This window comes from Zalophus californianus, chromosome 2 (assembly GCF_009762305.2).
Source record: "Zalophus californianus isolate mZalCal1 chromosome 2, mZalCal1.pri.v2, whole genome shotgun sequence".
Classification (NCBI taxonomy): domain Eukaryota; kingdom Metazoa; phylum Chordata; class Mammalia; order Carnivora; family Otariidae; genus Zalophus; species Zalophus californianus.
In genome coordinates this window covers 1,565,654-1,592,483 of record NC_045596.1, presented here as the reverse complement: position 1 = coordinate 1,592,483, position 26,830 = coordinate 1,565,654, and the positions used below count along the sequence as shown (strand labels likewise).

Below are 26,830 nucleotides of genomic sequence, written 5' to 3'. Positions count from 1 at the left end.
GATAACTTACACACAAAGAACATACAAAGCCGTGTTTCTACAGCATAAAACCAATTACCTTCTGCACGCATTTGCATTCAGTAGCACCTCAAATCTTTTCCAGAAACTGGTGGGGGTATAAACTACTGGACATGAACTTTGCAACACCCTTTTAAGTAAAAAGCCAATGAAGAACTGCCACGACTGGCAATCACTGTGCAGAGTTTGGTCCCCAGTCCCCACCGTGGTCCAAGTCACACTTCTCTCTTCCTAACTGGTCCAGAGGCCACTAGTCTCACCCATCTTTATAAGCCATCCTCACAGTACAGTGATTTTTCTAAAACGCAAATCTAACCATGTTACTTCCTTGCTTAGAACTTCATTTAGTGGTTTTTCCCACGTGGTCTTAACATAAATTCTGAATTCATTAACTTGGGGCACACCAAAGACCTTTTCCCACCTGGCTCCTGCTTACCTCTCCAGTCCCGTGTCTCTCCCACAATCCGTATTTCAACCTGAAGGAATTTCTCTCATTCCCTCCACCCTCGCTCCTCAGTTAAACGAGGGGTTGTACCATGCCTGTTCTGTTCGCGGCCATACCCCAAGCAGAAAGCTTGGCACACAGAAGACCTCAAAAATGTGCTTAGAATTTTTAAAGTATGCATTCTCAAAGGGGATGGAAAAAAGTCGCATTCGTCTTATGTACAAAGCATAGATACACACAGTACATAAAAAGACCTACGGTATGGAAGCAGCAGTAACATTTCATGGAGAGGGCAAATAAGAAAACTAAAAAAGGTGGGGGAGTTCACCGTAAAAAAAAAAAAAAAAAGATTGATAAACACTGTATTAACGTAAGATTTTTAAACCTGAGTTAGAAGCTCAAGCTCAGGCAATACAAAAACCAGCAACACCACTTCTTTCTACTTGAATGTTCCCATTTCACCTGCAGCTCAGATAAAACTGAACCCAGTATGTCTCCCCACCCGTTAAAAAAACAAAACACACACACACAACACACCACCAGTCACACAAAGCGATTCCCTTCAACGTCTCTGTCCTTCATCACCAGTGGTCCCCAAACTCCTTGTCACTGAACTTAAAGGCCTACTCCTGCAGCCACAGGAAAAGCGAGGTTCCAGGCTAGCTCTGCCGTCAACTAGTTAGATGGCTTCGTGACCTTGGGCACACCGCCTCAGTCTCCCCAACCACTTACGCAGCCTCGGCTGAGTGCAGGACTGCGGAGCTCAGACCCTAGGTCTGGCTCCGAGACCCTGACGCAGAGGCAGAACGAAGGTATGACTGTGAACGTCGATGGGCACGGACAAGAATAAGACAAACGCCAAAACCTCACAAAAACGGCTACCGCGGAAGTCCAGGTTGTGAACTTTCCCCCTCTCCCTGGACCGGTCAAAGGGTGGACAGCGGTGCTCCCTGAGCACTCCGTTTCGGGTCTCCAGCCGCCCCCTGAGACCCCGCTCACTCTTCAGACTCTGCAGGCGTCCGAGCCGGGCGCAGGCGCCCGAGGGGCGGGGCCGGCCGCAGGCCTCAGCGCTCCAGCGCCCCCCGCAACGACCGGAAACTGAGGACCCACTAAGCTCAGCCCCGGGTGGGCGCTCCCCCCGCCAGCCCCCGCCGCCCCCAGGGCCGTCAGCCCAGGAGGCTCGGCCACGCGGCCCGGGCGGCCTCGCAGGCCAGCGATGGCTGGGCGTCGGCGCGAGCACACAAAGGAGGCGGCGTCAGCGGGAAACAAAAACCTGGCCAGGACCTCCCCCGAACGGCCCGCACAGGCCCGCGCCCCCAGGCCGCCCTGCCCGACTCCCGGAGTGACCTTGGGCGCGTCCGTCCCCCTCCCCAGCCCCGGCTTCGCTGGCTTCGCTGGCTTCGCTACAACCGAGCGCCGCGGCCGCAGCCCGCCGGGGCAGCCCAGGCCCTTGGCGAGGCGCTCGCAAGCCCGTTCCCCGCGCCAACGCCGGCGCGGACGGCCACGCGGACGGCGGGGCGTGGCGGGCGAGCGGGCCCGCGGCCCCGAGGGAGGCCCGGCCGGGCGTCCGGGCCGCGCTGGCTTGGCCGCGCTACGGCGGGCCGCTGCGCCGCGGGCCTCCGCAGGCCGCGAAGCCGTTCGAGCCCCGCATCCGCCCGGCCCTGGCTGGCCGCTCGCTCTCCGCGAAGCCTGACTTACCGGGAGCGCGTTTGGTGCGGCAGGAGCCGCCGCCGACGCACTCGGCCGAGGAAGCACCCCCGGAAGCCACGGAGGAGTAAGCCTCAAGCCAGACGCCGCCGCCTCAACAGCGACCCACTTCCGCTCCTGAGGCCTGGGCTCCACCCCCCGCGCACTCCCATTGGCCGCCGTCCCCTCGACTGCCGCGGTCTACCGGTCCAGGAGGTATGTTTTCCAATCCTATTGGATAAGAAAACCATCTATTACCGCTTTGAAACGCGCCTCTTTCCGGCCCCGCCCACGCTCTCGAGCTCGAGCTCCCGCCTTCCAGCGAGAGTCGCGGTCTGCGCCCCTCGGTGCGCAGGGCCTCTCGGGAGTTGTGGTTTACTGGGTGACTGCCGCCGCGGGCTCCCGGCGCTCTGATCCTGGGCACGCACCGCCGGGCGACGGCGCGGAGCTGGATGTTAGTTCAGGGCAGCCTTTCCGGGGCCCGCATACCCGGGCCCACTCCCGCCCTTCTCCGGGCCTAAGTTCTCTCTCCGGTTAGCGCGGCCTTTGTGAGCAATGGCCCCGGGGTCTCTACTGTCGGCCAGAACCCGGAACTGAATCTGCACCAGCTCCAGGGCGCTCGCGACTCGACGTGCCAGGCCCTGGGCGGGGCTTCTGGTCCCAGAGATCCCGGACTGCTTCCCAGGCTGGCGGTGAAGACTGGAGGGAAGCACAGCCTCGCGCGTTCGCGGGAACCCGGAGGAGGCACTCAACCAGAGTCTTTGGGAGGGCTCCCTGGAGGAAGCGACTTCGGAGCTGGGAACTGAAAGGACGAGAGCGAGCTCAGAAGAGGGAGCCTGGGTGGGGAGATAGGCTGGCATGTCCAGGAGACTGCAGGCTGCCCACTGTGCGAGCAGCCGAGTTGGGGAGCGGTGGCTGTGGGGGGAGGCAAGAGCCATATTGTGCAGGGACCAGATACCAGGTTGAGTCTGGATTATCCCGAGGGCAGTGGGTGTGGGAAAGGAGGGACTGAACCCCCGGGGGAGCATTCTGGCCCAGGACTCGTCCTGGGAAGAGGGCCATGGCCCCGGGCCAAGGCCCGGAGCTCTCGGGGGCATCTGGCAGAACTCCAAGGGTTAAGAGCGTGCGGACTCTGGACCCTGCCTGCCTGAGTGTGAATCCCAGATCCACTGTTTAAGCAGTTCTCACCAGTCCCCTCACCTGGCATATGGGGATAACAGTCCAGTACCTGCCTCAGAGGGGGAAGGTGGGGAGGACCCCACCCAGAACAGCACAGGTTCAGAACCTCAGGAGAAAAGCAGGTGGTGGGTTCCTGGAGTTCAGCTGCCAGAACTGGTCTTGGACATGGATTTGGCAATAGAAAGCCTAGCTTGTCCCTCCTGTTCTGAGGGAACCCAGATTCAGGCCATGGCCATCATGGCTGGTCCCCAAACACCCTCAGGCAGTGAGGACGTCACTCCAAGTGCCTGGGATGGACTTTTACTAAGAGGGGTTCTTCAACGCAGAAGATTGAGTCATGTAATGGAAATGACTAATTAGATCAAAACCAGAGAGCATTCATGGTTTTGTGTTGAGTTTACAAGCAGTCTTTTTGTTTGATACTTATGTAATTGTAAAAGAATTTGGCATGGCAGATAAATCCGATTCTGCATGAAATATGTTGAGTATTGATTTTGATAGTGATTTTAAGTTGGAAGGTACAAGATAATAGTTTGTCATCAATTGTTATATTAAAGAGAATTTACAAATTTAGGAGAAATTAGACCTTTAATACATCTATAGGAATCCTTAAATACTTGGTAAGACAGACAACAAATGCTAAAAAATAAGTTTAGACTCTACACATATAAATGCAGTTTAAAATGTTAAAGGGCGGGGCCACCTCGGTGGCGAAGTCAGTTAATTGTCCAACTCTTGGTTTCAGCTCAGGTCATGATCTCACTGGTGGTGGAATCGAGCCCTGTGTCTAGCTCTGTGCTCAGCAGGGAGTCTGCTTGAGATTCTCTCCGTCTGTGCCCTCCCCCCCCCCAGTGCTTACACTCTCCCTCCCTCCCTCTCTCTCTAAAATTAAATAAATCTCAAAAAAAATGCTAAAGGGAATTTCAGCTTGTAAATGGAACCATACACAACTAATCAAAACAATAGTTATAGATTTAAAGAATAAGATTAATACTTTGAATTTCACAACCTAAAGAAAAGCTAGGGTTTTCTATTTGTAACTTTATTTTTTTTTTTAAGATTTTATTTATTTCAGGGGTGCCTGGGTGGCTCAGTCATTAAGCATCTGCCTTCGGCTCGGGTCGTGATCCTGAAGTCCTGGGATTGAGCCCTGCATCGGGCTCCCTGCTCCGATGCAGGGCTACTTCTCCCTTTCCCACTCCCCCTGCTTGTGTTCCCTCTCTCACTGTGTCTCTCTGTCAAATAAATAAAATCTTTAAAAAGATTTTATTTCAGAGAGGGAGACGGCGCGTGTGGGCAAGCATGAGCAGGGGGAGGGGCAGAGGGAGAAGCAGGCTCCCCACTGAGCAGGGAGCCCCATGCTGGGCTCCATCCCAGGACCCCAGGACCATGACCTGAGCTGAAGGCAGATGCTTAACAGGCTGAGCAACCCAGGTGCCTCTCTATTTGTAACTTTAATACATCACATTAAAGATGTAATGTTGAGGGGCGCCTGGGTGGCTCAGTCAGTTGAGTGTCCTACCCTTGATTTCAGCTCAGGTCATGATCTCAGGGTCGTGACCTTCAAGTTCTTTACAAACTTCACTTGACATTGAACTTGGGGTGTGAACATCCCTTGCTCCCTCACAGCTAATGCCTCTGGCCCTGAATGTTTCCAGCTCAGAGAAAAGACTGGAACTTTGGTGCTTCCAAGTGCCATATAGCTAATGTAGATTCCTGGGCATCACCCCAGAACCTGAATCTCTGTGGATGAGGTCGGAGAATCTGCTTTTTACTACTTTTTACTATTTACTATTTGCAACCTCTACCCAAGTGAGTTTCAGGTACTGTTAATGAGTGTCTTCTGGCTGCACTTAAGCCAGAAAATACACTGAAGCAGAATGTCAGTTCCCTGGGTGGTCCAGAGAGCGCTTTCTCAGCATCAGCTGGACCTGGCTTCTCTTGGCTGGCCCTCTTTCCAGGGGCAGTTTGACTCTCTCTCAAAGGGCTCATGAAGGGGGTTGCCTGGGTGGCTCAGTCTGTTAAGTGTTCGACTCCCGGTTTTAGCTTAGGTCATGATCTCAGGGTTGTGGGATCAAGCCCCACGTCCAGCTCCGGATGCTCCCCCCTCCCAAAATAAATTAAAAAAAAAAACATTTTTTTTTTTTTAAAGGCTCTTGTATGTGCTTTGAACAAACAGGCATTTACTGTTAATGACTCTACAAGTTAGTGGGGGCAGGGAGAGGGTTCAGGTTCCGGCTGGCCTCACCTGTTGGGTTCTGCTGGTTTGTCATATGGGTGAGGATGGCTTCTGCTGGGACAACTGGCTGGCCTCATATGGTGTCTCATCCCAGCAGGCCACCCTGGACATGCTCACGCTGGGGCTGGGCAGGGTTCCAAGAGAACAAGAGGGAGCTCCAAGGCCACATGAGGCCCAGCCACTTTTGCTGCACCCTATTGGCCAACACAAGTCAGCCCAGATTCAAGGACTGAAGGAAATAGACTGCCTCTTAGTGGGAGGTCACGAGGCAGGAGACCTGGATACTGGAGACATTTTGCCATCAATCTAGAACATAAGGCCTGCCCTCAGGCCACAACCTCAGGGGATGGCCCAAGACCTATTCCCCCTCAGGTTGGTATGGAGCAGAAGCTCCAGGTACTCTGAGCAGCTGCCCGGTCCAAAAGGGCAGTTAGGGACGTTGGTGTGCCCTGCCAACCAGCATCATTGTCAATAGCACCTCCCCGCCTCTGCTCGAGAAGCCAGTTGGAGAGGTGAAGGGTTATTCTCCCCTCCTCCTGCCACAGTGCTTGTTTTGGGCACCGATAAAGACCTTCCCCCACTGCAGGAACTGGCTCCGCAGAGCTTGTTCAATTCAGGCCAGTGAGACTGGAGCAGAAGTTCACACAAGGCCTTGAGGACAGACAACCCTCCTGAGAGAGCCACCAGGGAGAGATGACCCTTCTTCCTCCATGTCCTGAGGCTGGAACTGCTACCAGCTTGAAGACCAAACTCCTGCATCAGGCATGTCCTGATCCATCAGTGTATTTCCTTGATATCAAATGAAATGGGGGTTTGAATCACATGTAACACAGGATATAAGAAATGTCACATTTGTTTCTTTAAATGAAATTTAATCTGCCCCCAGCTTTTTTGACAGGGAGGTAGGAAATTTCTTTCTATCAACCTGGGTAAGTCCTGCGTTTCTGACACTGTTCAAAATATTGGGGGAGAATGCTTCTGTTCAGTCTGTTGTCTCACTTCAAAATGCCCATATTCCTGGTTGGAATGTGCCCTGGGGTCCAGCCTCCCTCTCTGAGGTGTCGTCTGCCCCGCAGACCCAAGGAGGATGTCAGGTTTGGGGGCATCTCTCTCCTGGACATCTATCTACTTGGCTGTTTCCAGCCCCCGTTCCCCCAACGGCCTTGCCCAGACCTTGTCCTTCCTGGAGCTGCACACCTTGTGCTTCATTCATGATTCTGCATTTCCACAGCACGCTTTCTCTCGGTCAGCCTGTCCTCAAGGTCATGCCCTCTCCAGCCTGGCGCTGGATCCAGAGGAACCAAGAAAATGAATGTGTTCTTGTCTGGGCTCATGCCCACTGTCCCCAGTCATGTTCCTTTGGTGTTGCTGGAGAAGGCTGGGTGGTGCTCTAAAATCATGCAGACTTAGCTTTGGGTGAAGGCTTTTGGGGCTGGTTACTTTACCTCTTTGAGGACTCCTGGCCTCATCAGCCGACTGGGGGTAGGGGACAGTTCCTGCATCCCCATGGGCCCCCTCCCCCGCTATGGCCACAGTGAGGTTTGCTGGAGATAAGTCAGGAGATAGGCCATTTCCCAGTAGCTCAAGCATCCTGGCCCCTGCAACCAAACTCACGCGCACAACCACACAGGTTAAGCCATCAGACTCCGGGCAGAGAGGGGGGATTCCAAGTTTTCACGTGCAGAGGTGGCTCTGGGAGCTTTGAGGAGGGGCGTGGCTAATGCGTTGCCCTGGGCCCTAGGGAAGGGCTAGGATCTAGGCAAGAGTGGCCAGATTTAACATATAAAATACAGGACACCCAGATAAGTTTGAATTGCCGATAAAAAGCGGATACTTTTTTTAGCGTGTTTGTCCCAGGCAATAGCTGGGCGTCTTACATTTTATACCACAACCCTGTTCTGGGCGGGGGGGGGGGGGGCGCTCTGCGGCGGCTGAGCGCGTGGAACCGGGCGAAGGGGCCGAGGAGGCGGAGGCGCGCACCGCCGGCCGCACGCCCCACGCGGGCGGGATGCGCGGGGCCTGGGGGCGTGCCCGGCCCGGCTCAGGCGGCCTCCAGGCGGCGCCCGTGCCCGCCGGCCGAGCTACTCAGCAGCAGCGCCCGCAGCCGGCGCTCCCGGCTCCGCTGCAGCTCCCGCCAGTGCTGCTCCTCCAAGTGCGCCTGCGGACGGGCCCTCGGCGAGGTCGGCGCGGGCCCAGCGACCCTGCGCCCCCATCCGCGACCCCTCCCCTCCCCCCGCCCCCCCGAGGCCACCGGGCCCCCAGCCTCCCCGCCAGCTCCCGCAGCTCACCCATGGCTTAGGGCGCGCGGGTCCCGGCGCCGAAACCGGCTTCAGGGCTGCCTGCGTGCGGCGGCGCTCCGCCACCTTCTCCTCGATCTTGCGCTGCAGCTCCAGCACGCGCTCGTCCCGGGAGGGCGTCCCCGGGGCCGCAGACCGGGCTTTCTTCTCCTCCCACCTGAGCGGGCGACGGGGCGGCCTTAAGAGGGGCCCTAGCCGCAGGTTACCGGAAGTGTTTCGGGTGCAGGGGGAGAGGCTCTCCAAGGACCACGGGGGTGCCGTCGCCCCGGCGCCCCTATCTTTTTGCTCTTTGCACTTAACGTTATAAAAACGTACCCCATGTCTATTAGCTGCGGAGGTATTTGGAGCAAAAAAGCGAAAACCCTCTTTTACCCTGTGCTCCCCTTGCCACTCTTGCCTAGAGGCAACGGCTGCTAAAACAGCTTTGCAAATCTCTATCACACTAGACCATTTTTCCTTCCAGAATGAGGTCTCACTCTACAGACTGTTCCCTGACGGCTTTGGGTTAAGTGCACATCACGGCACCGCCAGGCAGACTGCCCACAAAAGTGGTCCTGGCGAATCAATGCCATGAGGTCTGGCTGTACGCAGAGGGCTCCAGGAGCCTTGTTAGCAGGTTTGGACCCTTGGAGGCTCCCCAGCACCAACCAGACTGCACGTGGGGTCTATCAGGCTGAGTCTGGAAGTGGTGAAGTCTCCCAGGTGCCTGCCACCTTGGGGACCTGCTGGGTGGCCAGCCAGCCGTGCCTGGACAGCCCCCACAGTTGTCACGGGGCCTCCTCAAATTGTAACCCGAGCAGCATTCGCTCAGGATCAATAGTGATGGGTTTTGTGACAGTCCTTCCTTCTGTCCACCCCACCCCAGTTACACACTTTCTCTGGAGCCCTGGGTGCCAGACCCTGAACCAGGCTATGCTATGACAGGGCTGGGTGCCACCTGACCCAGGGGGGTGACACCAACCCATGCTTGACCATGCTGCCACGGGACAGACGCATGGGGCTGGAAAAGCCACCACAGTGTTCCCAAAACAAAAGGGGTCCATGTGTACGTGCTCTCCATTAAAAGAGAGAAGTCAAGTCAAGATGCCTGACAATCAAATGCTATGTGTGAATCTCAGCCAGGTTCTGGTTTAAAAAGAAAGAAAAAAAAATTACGGCGAACAATCTTTTAAAACTTACAGCAAACAGTCTTGGGACCCTAGAGAAACATGAATACGGAGAGGATATTTAGATGATGGGAATTTTTGCTGAAATATCTAGTTGTGTAATTGTGCTGTGGTTATGCAGGAGCATGTCTTTTTTTCAGAAGATGCACACACCAAAGTGTTCAGGAGCGAAGAGTGTCTGAAGTCTGCAACTACTTCCAGATGGTTCTTTAGGGACAGATAAGTGGCTAGCTAGATGGAACACATGGCAAAGGTCGTACTTGTGACCTACATGCGAACATTTTGCATCCAAGCCCTCACTGCACGATTTTTTCACGTCTGAAAATGATCTAATAAAATAGTGGGGGTGGGAGAAGCTATTGCAAGGAAATTGCAGGCGAGTGGTGTGTTGTTGCAGGGAGAACCCGCCCGGGGGGAGGCTCGCGGCGTGCCCCCTGCCAGAGGCGCCTGCCCCTGGGACCACCAGTACCGACCTCAAGGCCGCAGACCTCCCCATGGCCGCGCGGCACAGTGAGATCTGCTCCACCGTATTCTGCAGTTCCTGGCTTCTGGTGCGCTTTCCCTGGATGATCTGGTCTCGCTTCTCTTCCTCTTCGCGCCGCTGGGTCTCCTTGAGCAGGGCCAGCCGCTCACGAAGCTCCACCACAGACATCTCCCCTTCCAGGCCATACCCAGGGATCTGCAGGGTGATGGGGAGAGCCGAAGCTGGGCGTCAGGCCCGTGCCCAGCCTGCAGGGCCGTCTCCTGTGCCCTGACGTGTCTTCTGCCCCAGCATTGGTGACCCTCCCCCAGGTTCCCTCGGTTTGGCCCCTGTGCCCAGGAGACCTCCTTCCCTCTGTTCAGTAGCGCTGTGTAACATGTCTGCCATTCAGCCTCTCCAGCCTGGACCCCCCTCTGGTGACTGCACATCGCAGCTGGGTGCCCTGTAGGCCCCTCTACTGGGGTTGGGCCCAAACGGAGCTCACTGCTTTCTCCCCAAGCCAGGCCCTGGGGGCCTGGGCTGAGTGCCCTCTGGACTTCCCACATCCCCCGGGATCAGGCCTCGTTCCCAGACCAGCTGTCGTGGCCCTTCCAGGCCAGCTCCCGCCTCACCAGATGCCAGCCTGGCTTCTCCTGGTTCTTCGCACACAGGCTTCCAGATACCAGTGCTCTCCTCTCAGCCCCTGCACATCCAGCCTTTGTGCACCTGCGCTGTCCTTACACCGCCCTGCCCGCCTGGGCCTGGGGAGCCCTGCGACCTCCTTCACCCTGTTGAAGCCTAACTTGTGAAGCCTACCTTGCCCCCTCCCAGGCCCCCTGGGCTCTGGCCCCCAGAGGTCACAGAGGTCTCCCTGACAGGACTGTGGACTCTTGGGCCAGCCCTAGGCCTGGCACATGGCAGGTGCAGCATCCACAGCTGGGTATGCCACTCATGCCGGGTGGACCTTGGCTTGGGACCAGACCTCCTTTGGTCTCGGTGGGAACTGTGGACGAGCCCGCCCATGGCAGTGCCAGGCTCCCCAGGACAGGCCGTGTCCTTACCTGGGTCAGGTCCACGAGCTTGCCCTTGCGCACGGGCTGGGTCTCCAGGGCTCGAAGTTGGGAGACGAGCTCGCAGCGCTCCTTCTGCTCCTCCTTGGCTGCCTGTATGGTGCGCTGCAGCAGCTCCCGGCTCTCCTCTATCACCTCCTGAACTTGGGGGCCGAACAGGGTGCTGAGGGGCTCGGAGGGCGGTTGGCCCAGCCCTAGCCTTCCCGTGAGGGCAGCTGGGCCCTCGCCAACCACGGTGGCTCACTTGGGGCCGGAAGGCGGCCTGGGGCCTGAGCTGGGGTGGGGGGTTGGCAGAGCTGGGTGCGGCCTCATGGTACCCGGCCCCCCGCTATACCTATCTGCCTTCGGCCCTTCAGGAGCTTCATCTGAGCCAGCTTAACATTCTTCTGCACCTCTGTCACCTGCTCCACCAGCTCCTTCATGGACCTTTCCTCCTGGAGGCGCCTCTCAGCACACTGCTGCTTCAGCTCAGCCATCTGCTCGGACAGCCGACCCAGCATGGTCAGAGCTGGAGGTGCCCCCTGGAGCAGGCCTGTACCCCCCCCCGCCCCCGCCGTCTGCCCCAGCCCCAAGAGCAGCATGAGGTCCGGGGAGCAGAACCTGCCCCTGACCCCGAGTCACCTTGGAACCCGGATCTAAGCTCATCAGCTACCGGGAGTCCCCTGGAGGTCAGGGCCTACTGGTGAGGTTCCACCTCATGTCCTCCCTTCCTCCACTGTGGTCCTGGGGAAACCAAGTCAGAGCCACTGGGTTTGCCCCGAAGCCCACCCACCCCGGGACTCCAGCTGAGAGAGGAGGGAGCTCATTGCTTGGAAGCCCTGAGGAGCACAGCACATGCCAGCCCCCCAGGCAGCCTCAGCCTTCTGTCACATGAGCCCCCAGGCATGTCCTGCTGGTCACCCTGCTCTCTTCTTTCTCACGGTGCCTCGTTAGTGAAGAGTCTTAAACGACGGAATGGGCAGTTTTGTCACTTGGATGCACGTGACCGGAACCCTCCTGTGTGTCCAGGTGCTTCTCGCCTCTTTGGCTCTGCGCTGCATTCATTAGCCTCATAAGGAGATGTCCCGGATTGTAGCTGGCTTATTTTTCCAGCTGTATGTTTTGAGGACTATATCACAAAGCTTTCATCCATTCTACTGTGGATGGACATTCAGATCACTTCCAGTTTGGTGCTATGGTGAACAATTCAGAATACTATTTTTAGTCCTCAAGACGCTATAAGGCACAGCGTGGGGTTTATACCTCCATCACTGGCCCAGGGTGGCCACGGAGCTAGCGAACTCCCAGCCCTGGCCGCCTGTGCAATGGGGGGCTCATCTTAAGCCGCACAGTAAGCAGGAATCAGCCTGCAGGCAGCTTGGACTTCAGGCTTAGAGACAGCAGCACGAAGTAATCCTTCTGTAAAACAATTCGCTGGTGTGCATAAAAAATGGCTCTTGACCATCCCTTTCGATTTATGCCATAAAGTAAGGAAGTGCTTACACAGCAAAAGGACAGAGGGCAGTCAGAGGGACACAGGGGCCAACCTGAAAGAGCTCCCAAAAGCCAAAGCTTGCAGCAAAATCAATACTGTCCTATTGGGTGAGAACACAAAGTGTAAAACAAATATGTGTGAGTCCCCACTGAAAGAAGTGATTGAATAAATAAGTAAGTGAGAGAGAAGAGAGGAGTCTTCCGGGCAGAAGAATTCTCAGTAGGTGCCCACTCCTTGAGTGTGGGCTTTGCTTAGAGACCCCCTTCTGCAGAATTCCAAATGGTGGGGGGAGACAATGGCAGTGGAGAGACCTGACAGGCACGACCTTGGCCAGGGGACCAAGGTTAACATCACAGTGATGAGTCTGTTGAAATAAGATACCCTTGAGAGAGTGTGATAAGAAGATCACTTTGCTTCTGCAGTCTTGTTCCCAAAACCCACAACCTCAGTCTAACCATGAGAAGAGCATCAGACACATCCCACCCAGGGGCATTCTACAGGACACCTGACCAGCTCTCCTCCAAACTGTCGAGATCATCAAAAACAAGGAAAGTCTGAGAAACTGTGACAGCCAAGAAGAGTCTGAGACATGACCTTTAAATGTAATGTGGGGTCCTGGGACAGGAAAAGGGCATTTGTGTGGGGGGAAAAAAAAAAAACGAGTTCAAATCCTAAGGAGGTGTGGAGTTTAGTGAAGAGTCATGTACCAATGTTAGCTACTTAGCTGTGACAAATATCCCATGGTGCAGTGGGCCAGTGTCTCCCCCCAAATTCACATCTACCTAGAACCTCAGAATGTGATCTCATGTCCAATTAGTTGAGGATCTCAAGAGGAAATCATCCTGGATTTAGGGTGGGCCCTAAATCGCATGACAAGTGTACCTAAGAAGCGGAGAGGACACAGAGAGATGCGGACACATGGCACATGACTGTATGAGGGTGCAGGCAGAGACTGGGGTGAGACCGCCACATACAACGGAGTTCCTGGGGTCACCGGCAACTGGAAGAGGCAAAGAAGGATCCTCTCAGAGGAGCTTAGCCGAGAGCGTAGCCCCACTGCCACCTTCCTTGACCTTGGACCTGGGGCCTCTGGAACTGTGACATGAGCCCTCTGGGCCATGGGGCTTTGTTGTGGCAGCCCTGGAGACCTGGTGTGGTGCCGGCAGATGTCAGCAGGGCAGCTGGGGGGAGGACACGGGAACGCTCTACACTATCTTTGCAACTTTTCTGTAACTCTTAAAAAACTGTTTTGAAATAAAAAGCGTATTTTTAAAAGTACTTTCGAAAACTTGTTATTAGTGGAAAAATGCTCATGTGGAAATATGAGGTGAAAAGAGGTGGGCTATCAACATCTGCGAGGGGTCTTATCTCACGTGGGTAGAGTACAGACAAACCCTGAATGAACCGTGGGCGAGGAGCCCTGCCCTGCGGGGTCCCCAGGCCCCGGCCAAGCCACATCTCAGGGACAGCCAGGAGGCAGGAGAAGGGGTGGCATCTCCTGGCTCTCCATAAACGTGCCTGTAACAAGGGGGTGGGCAGTGCAGGACCAAGGACAAGGCTGAAGCTGGGGAGGAAGACACACGGGATTTGGGGCGCCTGGGGGGCTCAGTCGTTAAGCGTCTGCCTTCAGCTCAGGTCATGATCTCGGGGTCCTGGGATCGAGCCCAATGTCAGGTTCCCTGCTCAGCGGGGAGCCTGCTTCTCCCTCTCCCTCTGCGGCTCCCCCTGCTTGTGCTCTGTCTCTGTCTCAAATAAATCAGTAAAATATTTAAAAAAAAAAAAAAAAGACACACAAGACGGTAAGGGCCATCTCTGCCTGGACCAGCTCTGCTACCTCAGGCCCTGCCAGCATCTATGCTGGTGGATGAAGACGGGGGTACCCACCACCGCAGCCCCTCCAGAGGGGTGCAGAGGGCAGGGCAGCAGGAAGGGCTTCCGTGGGCCAGGCCGCAGCCGTGGAACCTCTGACCAGCTGAGGCAAAAGTTACAGTTAATGCTGTAAGAGTCATCATCCAACATGAATAATACAAGAGACATTGAAATCCCTTTCTCTCCGAATATTTAGTGCCATCTAATCTGCCTAATATATTTATATAAAGCTTCTAGTCACATAAATGCATGTAACTGCACATTCCAGGACGGGGAAGGAAACGTCAGAGGGTACCATGTGGCAACCTACCTCCCACCCCCCGCCTCCCCAGCAGTAACAAGAGTAGTGTCATCAGAGGCCAAGTGGACAGTGAGGACCCAAGTGGTATGGACACCACTCCTGACATGCTTGCCATGCGACAGTGGAGGCCACATGGGGAGCAGGTACAAGGTACTCCCACCTTTGCCAGGCAGGGAGACATGAGTGCAGGTCTAGCCAGAGCTCTTGCGAAGAAGTAATGAGGAACCCCCCACACAGGGGTCAACAAAGGCCAACTGGGGGGCCTGGATTGCTAGGCCCACCTGGAAATAATATGGCAGCTCCCCATCTTCCCCTACCTGTGTGAGAGGGAGCCAGCTAAGACAAGGGTTTAAATAAGATCCAGAGTCCCGTAATATCCAAATGTTTGGGTTTCAGTAAAAAAATCACTCATCATACCAAAAGCCAGGATGATGTCAAGCTGAATGCAGACAATAAATGCTGAGATGACAAAGATGCTAGGTTCGACAAAGATTTTTAAAGAAGCCATTATAGAAATGCTTCAATGGCAATTATGAACATGTTTGAGACAAATGAAAAAAATAGTTTCAGCAAAGAAATAAAGCCTTAGCGAAGAAATAGAAGACATAAAGAAAAAACAAATGGAACTTTTAGAACTGAAAACCATAATAGATGAAATAGAAAATTCAGCGGATAGCTTCACTGGCAGATGGAGGGAAGGAGTAAAGAATCCGTGAACTTGAAGGTAGAACAGTGGAGAGAAATCACCCAATCTGAACGTAACAGAGAAAAGAGACTGAATGAGCAAAACCTCAAGGACCTGTGGGACAATCAAAAACATCTATCACTCCTGTCATCAGAGTCCCAGGAAAGAGGAAACAGGATGAAGAGGAAAAAGTACTTCAGAAAGTCATGGCTAAAACGTCCCAAATTTGGCAAAAGACATAAGCCTAGAAATTCAAGAAGCTCAGTGAACCCCAAAGACACCCATGCTGAGACATATTGTAATTAAATTTCTGAAAACTAAAGGCAAAAAAAAAAAAAAAAATCTTGGGAAACAGCCAGAGAAAAATGACACATTACTTATAAGGGAGAAACTATGTGAATGACAATGGCTTTCTCATCAGAAACCACAGAGGCCAGAGGAAGGTGCACAGTATTTTTCAGGAGCTGACAGAAAAGAATCATCAACCCAGGGGCGCCTGGGTGGCTCAGTCGTTAAGCATTTGCCTTCGGTTCTGGTCATGATCCCAGGGTCCTGGGATCAAGGCCCGCATTGGGCTCCCTGCTCCGTGGGAAGCCTGCTTCTCCCTCTCCCAGTCCCCCTGTTCGTTTACCCTCTCTTGCTGTCTCTCTCTGTCAAATAAATAAATAAATAAAATCTTAAAAAAAAAAAAAGAATCGTCAACCCACAATACCATACCCAGCAAAAATATTCATCAGGAAAGAAGGAAAAACAAAGACAACCTTAGATGAAGGAAGACTAAGTATTTGTTGTCAGCAGACCTGCCCTAAAATCATGGCTAAAGAAAGTTCTTCGGACAGAAAGTGGTAAGAGAAGGGACCTTGGAACGTCAGAAAGGAAGACAGAACATGGGAAGCAAAAATGTGGGAAACACAACAGACTTTCCTTCTCCTCTGGAGGCTTCTAAATTATGTCTGATGGTAGAAGCAAAAATTATAACACCGTCTGGTGTGGCTCTAAATGTGTGTAGAGAAAATATTTAAGATAATTCTGTCATGAAACCGGGAAGGAAATGGGACGTGGGAGGTAAGGTTTCTAGACCTGACTCAAGCTGTTAAAATGACAGCACTTGGGATGCCTAGGTGGCTCAGTCAGGAAAGCGTCTGCCTTCGGCTCAGGTCATGATCCCAGGGTCTTGGGATCAAGTCCCACATCGGGCTCCCTGCTCAGTGGGAAGCCTGCTTCTCCCTCTGCTGCTGCTCCCCCTGCTCGTGCTCTCTGTCTTTGTGACAAATAAAATCTTAAAAAAAAAAGTTTTTAAAAAATAAATAAAATGACAACACTTGCAGGTGGTGATAAGTTATGCATGCACGATGTAATACTTAGAGCAATGACTGAAAAAGCTATATTAAGAGATACACTATAGGGGCGCCTGGGTGGCTCAGACAGTTAGGCTTCTGCCTTTAGCTCAGGCCATGATCCCGGGGTCCTGGGATCGAGCCTGGCATCGGGCTCCCTGCTCCGCGGGAAGCCTGCTTCTCCCTCTCCCACTCCCCCTGCTTGTGTTCCCTCTCTCGCTGTGTCTCTCTCTGTCAAATAAATAAATAAAATCTTTAAAAAAAAAAAGAATGAAAGAGGTTATATCACTATAGACCCTACAGACACTAAGAGAAAAAAAAGGGTGATAATAGGATACTATAAACAACTCTACATGCATAAACTTGACAACTTAGTGGAATGGGCAAATTCCTTAAAAAAAACACAAACAACCACAACTCACCACTTATGAAGCAGATCATTTGAATAGCCCTATAACTTTAATGGAAATTAAGTTTGTAATTTGAAAGCTTTCAAAAAGTAAATCTCCAGGCTTAGATGATTTCACTAGAGAATTTTGCAAAATGTTGAAAGAATTAACACCAATTCTACACAATCTCCCCCAGAAAATAAAAGAGGGGAGAATACCTCCAAATTCATCTTACAAAGCTGGTATGACTCTGATACGGAGACCAGACAAAGTCAGTACAAGGAAGAAAACCACAGATTAACATCCCACGTGAAACTATATGCAGAAACACTCGCAAAAAATCAAAATAGTAGCAAATACAATTAGCATATATAAAAAGTATCATATACCATAACCAAGTGGGGAAGAGATGCAAAGCTGGTTCAGTATTTGAAACTCTGTCATGTGATAATAATTCATCACATTCATCACATATAGTCATGAATCTACTATATTCACAGCCCACAGAAGAAAAGTCACATGATCATATCCATTGAGGCAGAAAAGCATTTGATGAAATTCAACACCTTTTCATAATAAAAACTTGTGGAACTTCATCAACTTGATGGAGAGTACATCCACAAAACTTACATCCAACATCAGTACTTAACAGTGAAAGACTGATTTCCCCTGATATCAGGAACTAGGCACAAACGTATGCTCTCATTCTTACCTAACACAGGCCTCGAAGTTCTAGCCTGTGCAATAGGCCAGAAGAGCAAATGATAGGAATGCAGTTCAGAAATAAAGAAATAAACTGTTCTTTACAGATGACATGATTGTCTACATAGAAAATCCCAAGGAATCTACGACAAAACTCCTTGTTTGTCCTAGAAAAATAATAAGGGAGTTCAGCAAAGTCACAAGATATAAGATCAACACACAAAAGTCAATTACATTTTAATATACTAGCATCGAATACATGGACACAAGAATTAAAAATTCAACACCACTTAACAATTACTCAAAAAAATAAAAGAAATACTTAGGCACAAATCTAACAGAACGTGTACAGGATTGAATACTAAAAACTATACAACACAGATGAAAGAAATAAAAAATTTAAATAAATGGAGAGACATAGTGCATTCATGGATTGGAAGACTCAAATGGTTGGCCACAAAAGTGGATCCAGATCTCAGACCATGTACAAGAATAATCTTTGAGTGGATTCGAGATCCAGATGTAAAAATGAAATACAAATACTAGAGAACACATGGGTCAATTGCTCCCTAATGTGGGTATAGGAAAAACCTTTCTTTTCGCTCTTCAGAATGTGGACACAATAAAAGGAAAGCTTGGTAAGTTTGCACCACAAAACACATCATAAGCAAAGCTGAGTGACCAACTGGAAGAAATTGTCTACAATATACCATAAAGAGTTACTTTCCCTAATGTGTGAAGAACTCTATTTTTTTTTTAAAGATTTTATTTATTTATTTGACAGAGAGAGCACAAGTAGGCAGAGTGGCAGGCAGATGGAGAAGGAGAAGCAGGCTCTCTGCCGAGCAGGGAGCAAGATGTGGGGCTTGATCCCAAGACCCCAGGATCATGACCTGAGCCAAAGGCAGCCACTTAACCGACTGAGCCCCCCAGGCACCCCATGTGTGAAGAACTCTTAAAAATGAAAGAAATGAAGGCTAAGAGCTTATTGGAAAGTACCTGATGGATCTTTGGCACGGAGACCACTCAGTGGGGAGGGGACCGTGTCTTCAACAAGTGGTGCTGGGAAAACTGGACCCCTACCTCACACCACACACAAAAATCAACATAAGACCTGAAATCACAAACTCGTAGAAGAAAACAGGAGACAATCTCCCTCACATTGGCCTTAGCTGTGTTTCCGGGGTGGGGGGTAGTTGACATCAAAAGCACAGGCAATAAGAACAAAAATGAACTATTGGGACTATCTCAAACTAAAAGGTTTCAGCACAGGATAAAGCATAACCAATCAAATGAGAAGGTCACCTGTGCAATGGGAGAAAGCATTTGCAAACCGTATATCCATAAGAGGTTAACGTCCAAAATACACAAGGTACTCTTACAACTCAGTAGAAAAAAAAAAGCCAAATACCCTGACTAAAAAATGGGCAAAGAATGTGAATATTTTCCCAAAGGCGGTAAAAAAATGGCCAAGGGGTATATGTAAAGATGCTCATCATTACTAATTATCAGAGAAAAGCAAATCAAAATGACCATGAGCTATCACCTTACACCTGTTAGGATGGCTGTCATAACAGTCAAAAGACAACAAATATGGGCGAGAATGTGGAAAAAAGGGGTGCCCGAGGGTGGCGGTGTGAATTGGGGCAGCCACTGTGGAAAACAGTATTTTAATGTTTCCTCAAAAAATTAAAAATAGAATTACCAGGTTTTTTTTTTAAATAAAGTTTCTATTTATTTATTTGAGAGAGAGAGAGAGAGTCAGGGGGAAGGAGAGAGAATCTGAAGCAGACTCCACGCTGAGTGTAGAGCCTGACATGGAGCTCGATCTCACAACGCTGAAATAGTGACCTGAGCTGAGATCAACAGTCGGACGCTCAACCGACGGAGCCACCCAGGCGCCCCGTCACATCACACACCTTAGACATATGGGAGTCTTACTCGTCAATCATGTCTCAGTAAAGCTGTGTAAAAATGGACAAAAGCCATGAAGAGATAGTTCACAGAAGAAGTCACAGAAATGGGTCTTAAATACATGAAACACACTCAGCCCCGCACCTAACAAATGACAGGCACGTCAGCACGGTGCCGAGATGCTGCGTCACGCCCACAGGCTCAGCACAAATCTCTGAATTCAGTACAGTGCACCCAGGCGGGGGTCCTGGGGCCAGGCCCCTCGCACACCACCTGCAGAAGGTGACCCAGCATCTCTGATGAGCCCGCATGCCCCGGACAGTGTGGACGGGGCAACACAGCAAAAGCCCTGCATTCCGTTACTTTCTGACTCATCGACGTCCCCTGGAAGATGTCCCCTTGAGAGTCCCCCTCCCCCGATGCCAGAAGCTTGCGTGGGCCTTATTCATTGCGGATGCCGCACAGACAACGTGTGTAAGGAGAGAGGGACGTAAGAAGTGGGTGTAGGCAAGTGTACACATTTGCTTCGAAGGAAAGACAGAAAAGATCGTCCAGAAATTAATGGAAATAAGAGCTGAGGGGGGTAGGTGGAAATGGGCTCCCCAAAAGGGACACTCCTCTGGGTCTCTTGTTCACATTGTTTTGACTTCCTATTTGTAAAGAAGGAAACTAAAAAGGAAGGAAAAGCAAACCCTGACATCTAATAGAAACGGACACAGAGAAGTTTATCAGAAAGGTGCTCAGGAGACCGCAGGTCCTCAGGGACACGTGTCTGAGGGTGGACAGGGCTGCAGTTGGGCCACAGAGCCCAGGCCCCTCGGAGGCCCTCTGCAAGGGACAGGCTTTCGGGGAAACACAGGTTGGGGGTCCCCACCTAGGCCGCCTGTCCCGGCAGGAGGACGAGCCTAGACCAATATGGCTACAGCCTCTGAAGTGGTAACGTGGATGCCCACAGACCCTTCTATGGGACAGGAGACCAGAAGCAAATGTGCGACGTGTGGGCTTTCCAGAAGTTTCAGGTCTTCCTTCATGTGTGGACGTGTGGGCCAACCGACTCTGCTGGTGGGGGCGAGGAGCGGGTCTGGACCAGAAGGGCCAGCCTGACTGTCCACTCAGAGAGCCTCTAGAACCCCCCTGCCGCCCCCCCCCCGCCGCCCCCCAACCACCACGGGAGCGGCCAGGCCCATGGCCCTCGGCAGCCCCACAGCTTCTGGGGGTCAGACAGGCCCACCGGCCGGCCCCCGGGCCCCCAGCCGCTCCCGCGAGGCTGTGTCACCTCCTCCTTCTTCTGGTCGGCCTTCTGCTTGTTCTCCTGCGCGAGGTGCTGCCGGGCCAGGATGGCCTCCTCGCGGCTCAGCTTCCCCTGCAGCCTCCGGCACGCGCTTGTGGCCAGTTCCTCCTCCCGGTCCTTCGCCTGCATCTCCTTCTGCCACTGGAGGAACTCAGAGAAGTCCCTGGCCCCGTCCACAAGCGTATCCACCCTGGGGAAGGGGGCAAGAGGCAAGGCTTGGGATCCCCCCAGGTCAGGGCCTGCGCTGGCCACCGGGATGCCACAGGTTCCCCCGGAGTCGGGGGCCCTCACAGGCGTGGGGCGCTCTTCACCCAGTCCCAGCCACACCACCCACCCACTGGCCACCTGTCCCGTGCATCCAGCCTCCAGCCACTTGTTTGTCTATTCACCGGAGTGTCCATCGGCCCTCCCCCTGTCTACCCGTCTGTCCATCGGCCCTCCCCCTGTCTACCCGTCTGTCCATCGGCCCTCCCCCTGTCCACTTGTCTGTCCATCGGCCCTCCCCCGTCTACCCGTCTGTCCATCGGCCCTCCCCCTGTCCACTTGTCTGTCCTCTCATCCATCTGGGCAGCCACCCAAACTCCCACCCACAGCCCAGCTCATGGGTAAGCACAGGCTCTGCCGCGCTGGTGGTCTGCGGGGGGAGGGGGGCATCAGGAAGGGGTCTGAAAAGGAGGGGACCCCTGAGAGAGGTCTGGGCTGGGCTAGCTTTCTGCTAAGCCCCCCTCTGTCCCGTCCATTTCCCTCACTGAGCCGGGACTATCTTCCTTGGATACAGCTGTGACCCCAACACCGGCCTGCTTGTGGACCCCACCAAAGCACCACAGCCACCGGGCCCCCTCTATTCCCACAAGAGCCATGCCCTGCACCCCTCCTCTGAAGAGGGGTGAGGAGCTGCCGCCCCCACCTCTGCAGCTCTTTCTCCACCTGCCGCTGGTATAAAGACCCTTCTCGGAGGATGGCAGCAGTGTTCAGCTTGACCGGGACCTCACTGGGCTGCAGGAGAGAGGAGGGGCCGGCTGCAGTGGGGTGGAGGGTGAGGGGAGACTCGGGGCAGCAGGTGCCCCCCTGCCCTTCACACTTGCCCTTGCCTCCAGCTCTGGCCATCCGAGCCCCTGGGCGCAGAACAGGCCAGGAGGTGGGTGTCCAGGGACAGGGGACTGGCACCTGTGCCCACCCAGACCAGTCAGGAGCACCCCTCACCTTGTAGAAGGTCAGCTTTGGAGTCTTAAGGATTCGGGGCATGAAATGAAGCTGCAGCTTCTTCTTGGAGTCCTGTAGAAGGCAGGGCCTGGCACCTGTGCCCACCAGGTGCCCCTAAACACACCCTGGGGAGGTGGTGGGCCCTGCACCCCTGGGAGGGCCAGCTCCCTCCTCTCTATCTTAACTCCAGCTGCCCACCCATGTGTTCCCAGCCCGCCCCCTGCACGTGCGCCCCCCAGGGCAGCCCCTCTATCCTCCAGTGCCCTCCCCAGCCTTTCTGGGGTGTCGGGCCTCCCAGCCGGGGGCCGGGAAAGAGTGGGCCTGCCAGGCCTGGGGACAGCGGTTCCCAGTCAGCGGAGCTCGAACCTCCGGGCCTGGGGCCCATCCCCCAGCTGCTCCCTGGGGCTGGCTTCCACAACCCTTCCTGGCTGCCCCCCAGGTTGGCTCTCGGCCTGCTGCTTTGTGGACACCCCCGGGACGGGCCCCACGGCTGCAGTGTGTGGAGCCGTGGGTCGAAGTGCACCTCCTGGGGACCTGCCGTCACCGCCACCCCGCCCCCCGCAGCTGCTTGTGGGGACCATAGCCCCACAAGCCAGGGGGGCCCGCAGGGGAAGGGCAGGGCCAGCCCAGCTCCTCCGGAGTGAGCTGCCACCGAGAACAGGCCTTCCTTGTCCTTCTCCCTTTACTTTTCCCTTATTGACAAACATACCGGGGTTTTTGTTTTTCTTGTAGAAACATTAGGTGCTCAGCACGGAAATCTGGGAAACTAGGAACCCCCAGAAAGCACAGAAGACGCGTGCCCGCAGTGGTCTGGGAGGTGCGTCCGCACCTGCACGCTCAGGCTGAGCTCAGCCTGGCTCGGGGAGCCTGCCCCTCTGTGAACCGAGCCTGGAAAGACTAAATGAGGGGCTCATTGTGTCGCTGCTGGCAGGGCATCGCAGCAATGTGTCCGTGCCACCATGAAGACTGACCCAGGGTGTGGAGCGCTGGGGGTTACCTGCATCAGGGGCTCCCCCCGGGACCTGGGCACCGCACACCGCATCTCCTCGATGTTCGCCTTTAGCAGCAGCTCCTGCAAGCAGTGCATGACTCTGGCCCTACTGGCCACCAGCCGGCGTCCTTGGGCCCCAGAAGGGACAAGGGCATGGACCAGCTCCCCACTCCTCCCCTGCTTCTTTGCATAGAACCCCCCACCCACCCACCACCACGGCGAGGGCTCTAGGAAGGCAGGCGTCGCGGAAGGCTCCTCACCTCGGCCTTCCAGCGATTAAATCTCTTGGTCATCTCTAGCAACTGCCTCTCCTTGGGCGGCTGGTAGGTGCTCCTGGGGATCTGGTGGGGTGGCAGGAGAGGAGCCTGCTGTCATCGGCTACAGTTTGGAGGGGTGTGTGGAGGTGCCAGGCTGGCGGCCAGCTGGATGTGGGTGCGGGAGGGTGCTGCCCGCACCAGGAGAGGCAGGGCTGGAAGGGAAGCTGCTGAGCTCTGACTGGGATCCCTGGGTGCTGGCGGTCATCCAGGGGAGGGAAAGGAAGGACGTCGGGCCAGCAGCAAGAAGGAAGGTAGCCGAGCATAGCGCCCAGGCCCAGGAGACACTGGACGAACAGGCAGGTGACTGGGGGGCCAGGGGATGAGGGAGGAGGCCTGGAGGGGCAGGTGAGGCCAGGAGAGTGTCACGGAGCCCAGGAAAGTCAGTGTCATGGAGCCCAGGAAAGGGAAGGGGCCGCGGCATTAATACTGCCGAGACCAGGGTGGCCCGAGGAGTATCCGTGGGGTCTAGTCACGGAGACCCTCGCCAGCCTGGAGGGGGCATGTCCGTGGGGGGTGGGGTAGGGACAGCCTGGAAAGCCCTGAGCTCCAGACCCTAATTCCTGGGCCTCTGCCCTGTGTGTCTAAGGAGCATCTGAAAACTCGAGGGACCTGATACGGGTGAGGGGTTTATGGAAAGCCTCTCTGGGCAGACAGGTTGCAATAGACCTAAGGGTGGTGGGAGTGGGCTGGGACCCTGGGGCCCCCGAGCACCACCCCCTTACCCTCCATGCAATCCTCAATTCTGTGAGGAAACCAGATTGGTTCTGGGCAGCTGAGTCCACCAAGGTGCTTGGGGCAGGGACCACAACCGGTCGGAACATTGCACCCCGATCACGGTGATCAGCTCAAGGGGAGGCCTGCCACCCGAGCTGGTCTAATCATAGTGCCATGGAATTCTTGACCCTAGATGTCCTCTCATGCCCTGGATGGTTTGCTACGATGACGGAAGTTTGCCCAAAGATAAAGATGACCCACAGAAGCACAGCAAGGACTCTGACCAAACCAGAAGCAGCTAGTTCTCTATGGTCTAAACCAGATCGAGCTGCTTTTTCCTGTTATTTGCAATACAATGCATCCTGACTGGCAGGAGAAGTCAGCAAGGTAGGGAGAAGGAGAAGAGGGAGGGGAAGAGGGTCGAGGCAGAGGGAGAGTTGTGCAAAGGCCCTGGGGTAGGGACAGGCCCACATGACTGGGGTCACACAGACAGACATTATCACCGGCCCACGACCTGAAGAGTACAGAAGAGTATATGGTGATGTATGTGTGTGCTGGGCACTACCGAATAGAGAGGGAGAGGTACGCTGCAACAGGCTCCAAGTAGGCTCCAAGTGCCGAGTCCAGATGGGTCTGAGCCCCATGGTCCCCCAGCCTCATTTCATGTCACTGACCAGACCTCAGTATGTGGAGCACAGGAATCCACCAGGCAGGCTCCAGGTCAGCTGGGTGGGGTCATTAAACACTCCTGGTCTGGTCCAGAGCACACTCGGCCCTAGGAAGAGCCCAGCTGCTACTGGCTCACAGCCGGGCCCACGGCAAATGCCTGCACTTACTGGTTTTGACTTGGCCATGACAGGGACCAGCTCGGGAACTGGAATGGCGCGGGGCCGGGGGACAGTCAGGTTGAACTCCTTGGGCTCTGTGACCTTGGCCTTGGTCTTTGAAAGAGGGGGCTGAATGGCCATCACTTCCTCCAGCTGGTGGATCAGCTCCTGGACCTCCGGCTGCCATCTTGAAGGGAAAGGTGGGAGAAGCTGCTTAGGGCCACTTCCAAAGCAGGTCAACTAGGGCACGGTCCTTGGAATCCAAAGGACCCCCCCCCCCCCCATCGCCCAAACACCTGGCTTTACCTCAGGGTGGGGGTGATAATGTCTCTGATGCAGGGACAGTACCAGCCACACCCCAGAGTCACACAGCAGGTGGGGAAGCAGGGCCAGCAGCACTGAGGTCTCAAGCCACGCTGGTGAGTGAGTGAGCGGGGAGCTGGGAGGAGGGGACAGAGAGATCCTCTCGCTGCGGAGTCCAGCGAGTCTGAGGAGGAGCGACAGTGGGGACATGGAGCTAATCTGGGCCAGCAGACAGCCCAGGGGAGGGAGGTCAGGGCAAGCTGGCAATTGCTGTAAGGTTCCTGGAGCTGTGCTGTTGGTGACAGGTGTAGGAGGGGCTACAGGGGTGGAGCGCGGTTGCCCTGGGGCAGGGGTTTGGGCAGGGAATCTCCCACATCAGCAGCCTGGCCAGTGGGGCTCCCCTGAGGGCAGACTACACGGTTTGGATAGTTCCTGCCCCAGCTGGAGGGCCACGGCCCCCGGAGGAAGGAAGGGCATGTCCGAGGGCCAACGGAGAGTGCGATCTCAGGAGGGGCAGGTGGGGCAAGGCAGGTCTGGGATGGGGCTGGTCCTATAGCGGACAACGGTAGGGCTGTATCGCGGGTGGTGGGGCAAGGGGGTGGGGCACGCTGGAAGCGGGCTGAACCCGGAGGTAGCTCCCGGGGCCCTGTAGGCCGGGCCCCTGCTGGCAGCCCTGTGGACGGACAGTGAATCCAGCCTGGCTGGGACTAAGGACTTTCTTTCTTCTGGGGCAGGGGCAGCTCAGGGGATACTCCACAACCCCAGGGCCACGATTTCCTTCCCACAGAAGGGCTTCTGCCTTCCCTGGGCCTCTGGGTCTCCTGTACACAGCTGGTACCTAACGTGGTCTGCTTGTGCCCAGTCTCTCTGTCCCCAGGAAGACAAGGTGGACCCCCCAAGCCCCATCAGAAGGGAAGCCACAGGGGGCAGCTTCACCCTGCCCCCCGTGCTGGTCCTTCTCCAGCAGGTCCTGGCCTGCACCTGTGAAACCACCGTTTTCCCAAGACTGTCAGGGGCATGGGGACAGGCAGTGAGGGCGGCTTTGGGAAGTGGGGTGCAGGGAGGCCCCCAGCCTGGCCCACCTCATCAAGGGGTCGATCCAGTTCTCTCTCACGTGGGCGGTCTCATAGATGAGGCTCCACTCATCCTTGATCCACGAGCACAGGTTTAGGGGATTGAAGAAGAACCCGAGGAACTGAGGGAGAAGCAGGAACCACTGTGGGGGCTCGGGCCCAGACCCCCCAACCTGGTGAAACCCCCAGCTCTCCTCACACAGAAAGCCAGTGTCCAGCGGGCAGGTGTGGCTATGCACCATGAGAGGAGACCTCTGTCCACCCCAGGGCAGGAGGCCCCTCCTGACAGACCCTCCCTCCCTAGAACAGAGAGGGGAGCCTGACCGTGCTCACCTGCTGGGCTGGGGTACCTGCTCTGGGGAGCTGCCCCTCACCATGTGGACTTCTACACACGGTATCTGGGCTTTCGGGGCAGCCCACCCCAGTCCTGGAGCACGCCCCAGCCAAGCAGGGCCCATCCCCGCTGGTGGGGACCCTGTGCTTGAGCCAGCTGCCCAGGACCCGCAAGGCCCACACCCCACTTCTGGAGAGTTCTTGGTGGGGACAGGCGGACAGTGGCCTCTCCTCCCCCCCACCCCGTGGGCTCCCGAATACCAAGAACGGAGTTGCACCGTTTTCTGCAGCCTGCCTCTGCTTGCCCAGGGCAGTACCCGGGGTGGGCCCTCAAGGGATTGAGGGTGTGTGCCCTGGCACGGCCCAGACCCTGCCACAGCAGGGATGTCCAGCAACTGTGGGCTCCTAACAGCTGCTTTCCAGGCCGGACCCTCAAGTGTAACAGATCTGATTCTAGAAAAACAGCACAGTTTAGCTTCTCAGTGGAGGCCACCTCGGGGAGCTGGAGGCTTCTGCAGAGCAGGCTGGCCGTCGCTTGGGGTGGCCA

General features: G+C 54.8%; 2 protein-coding genes across 9 annotated transcripts in view; both read right to left on the bottom strand.

Moving 5' to 3' along the window:
* The window catches only part of RNF4 (ring finger protein 4), a 35,176-nt gene extending 31,021 nt beyond the window's left edge, over nt 1–4,155 (bottom strand). Inside the window, exon 1 of one of the 3 annotated variants that reach the window (XM_027597621.2) lies at nt 2,162–4,155. The gene's annotated coding sequence lies outside the window, so the exon portion shown is untranslated. Of the gene's footprint in view, nt 1–1,810; nt 1,939–2,161 lie in introns of those variants that run through there. The other 2 variants (XM_027597623.2, XM_027597622.1) reach the window with 2 other exon arrangements.
* A 1,169-nt stretch (nt 4,156–5,324) lies between these two features.
* The window catches only part of CFAP99 (cilia and flagella associated protein 99), a 42,155-nt gene continuing 20,649 nt past the window's right edge, over nt 5,325–26,830 (bottom strand). For 2 of the 6 annotated variants that reach the window (XM_027597615.2, XM_027597614.2), the window contains 12 exons: nt 25,960–26,072; nt 24,584–24,761; nt 22,977–23,057; nt 22,723–22,797; nt 21,726–21,797; nt 21,430–21,518; nt 20,508–20,712; nt 10,895–11,036; nt 10,552–10,703; nt 9,504–9,709; nt 7,856–8,021; nt 7,502–7,725 (listed from right to left, as the gene is read on the bottom strand). In XM_027597615.2, coding sequence (XP_027453416.2) covers nt 7,609–7,725; nt 7,856–8,021; nt 9,504–9,709; nt 10,552–10,703; nt 10,895–11,036; nt 20,508–20,712; nt 21,430–21,518; nt 21,726–21,797; nt 22,723–22,797; nt 22,977–23,057; nt 24,584–24,761; nt 25,960–26,072 — 1,596 coding nt within the window. In that variant the 3' untranslated portion in view covers nt 7,502–7,608. Of the gene's footprint in view, nt 6,357–6,421; nt 6,958–7,501; nt 7,726–7,855; nt 8,022–9,503; nt 9,710–10,551; nt 10,704–10,894; nt 11,037–20,507; nt 20,713–21,429; nt 21,519–21,725; nt 21,798–22,722; nt 22,798–22,976; nt 23,058–24,583; nt 24,762–25,959; nt 26,073–26,830 lie in introns of those variants that run through there. The other 4 variants (XM_027597620.2, XM_027597619.2, XM_027597616.2 and 1 more) reach the window with 4 other exon arrangements.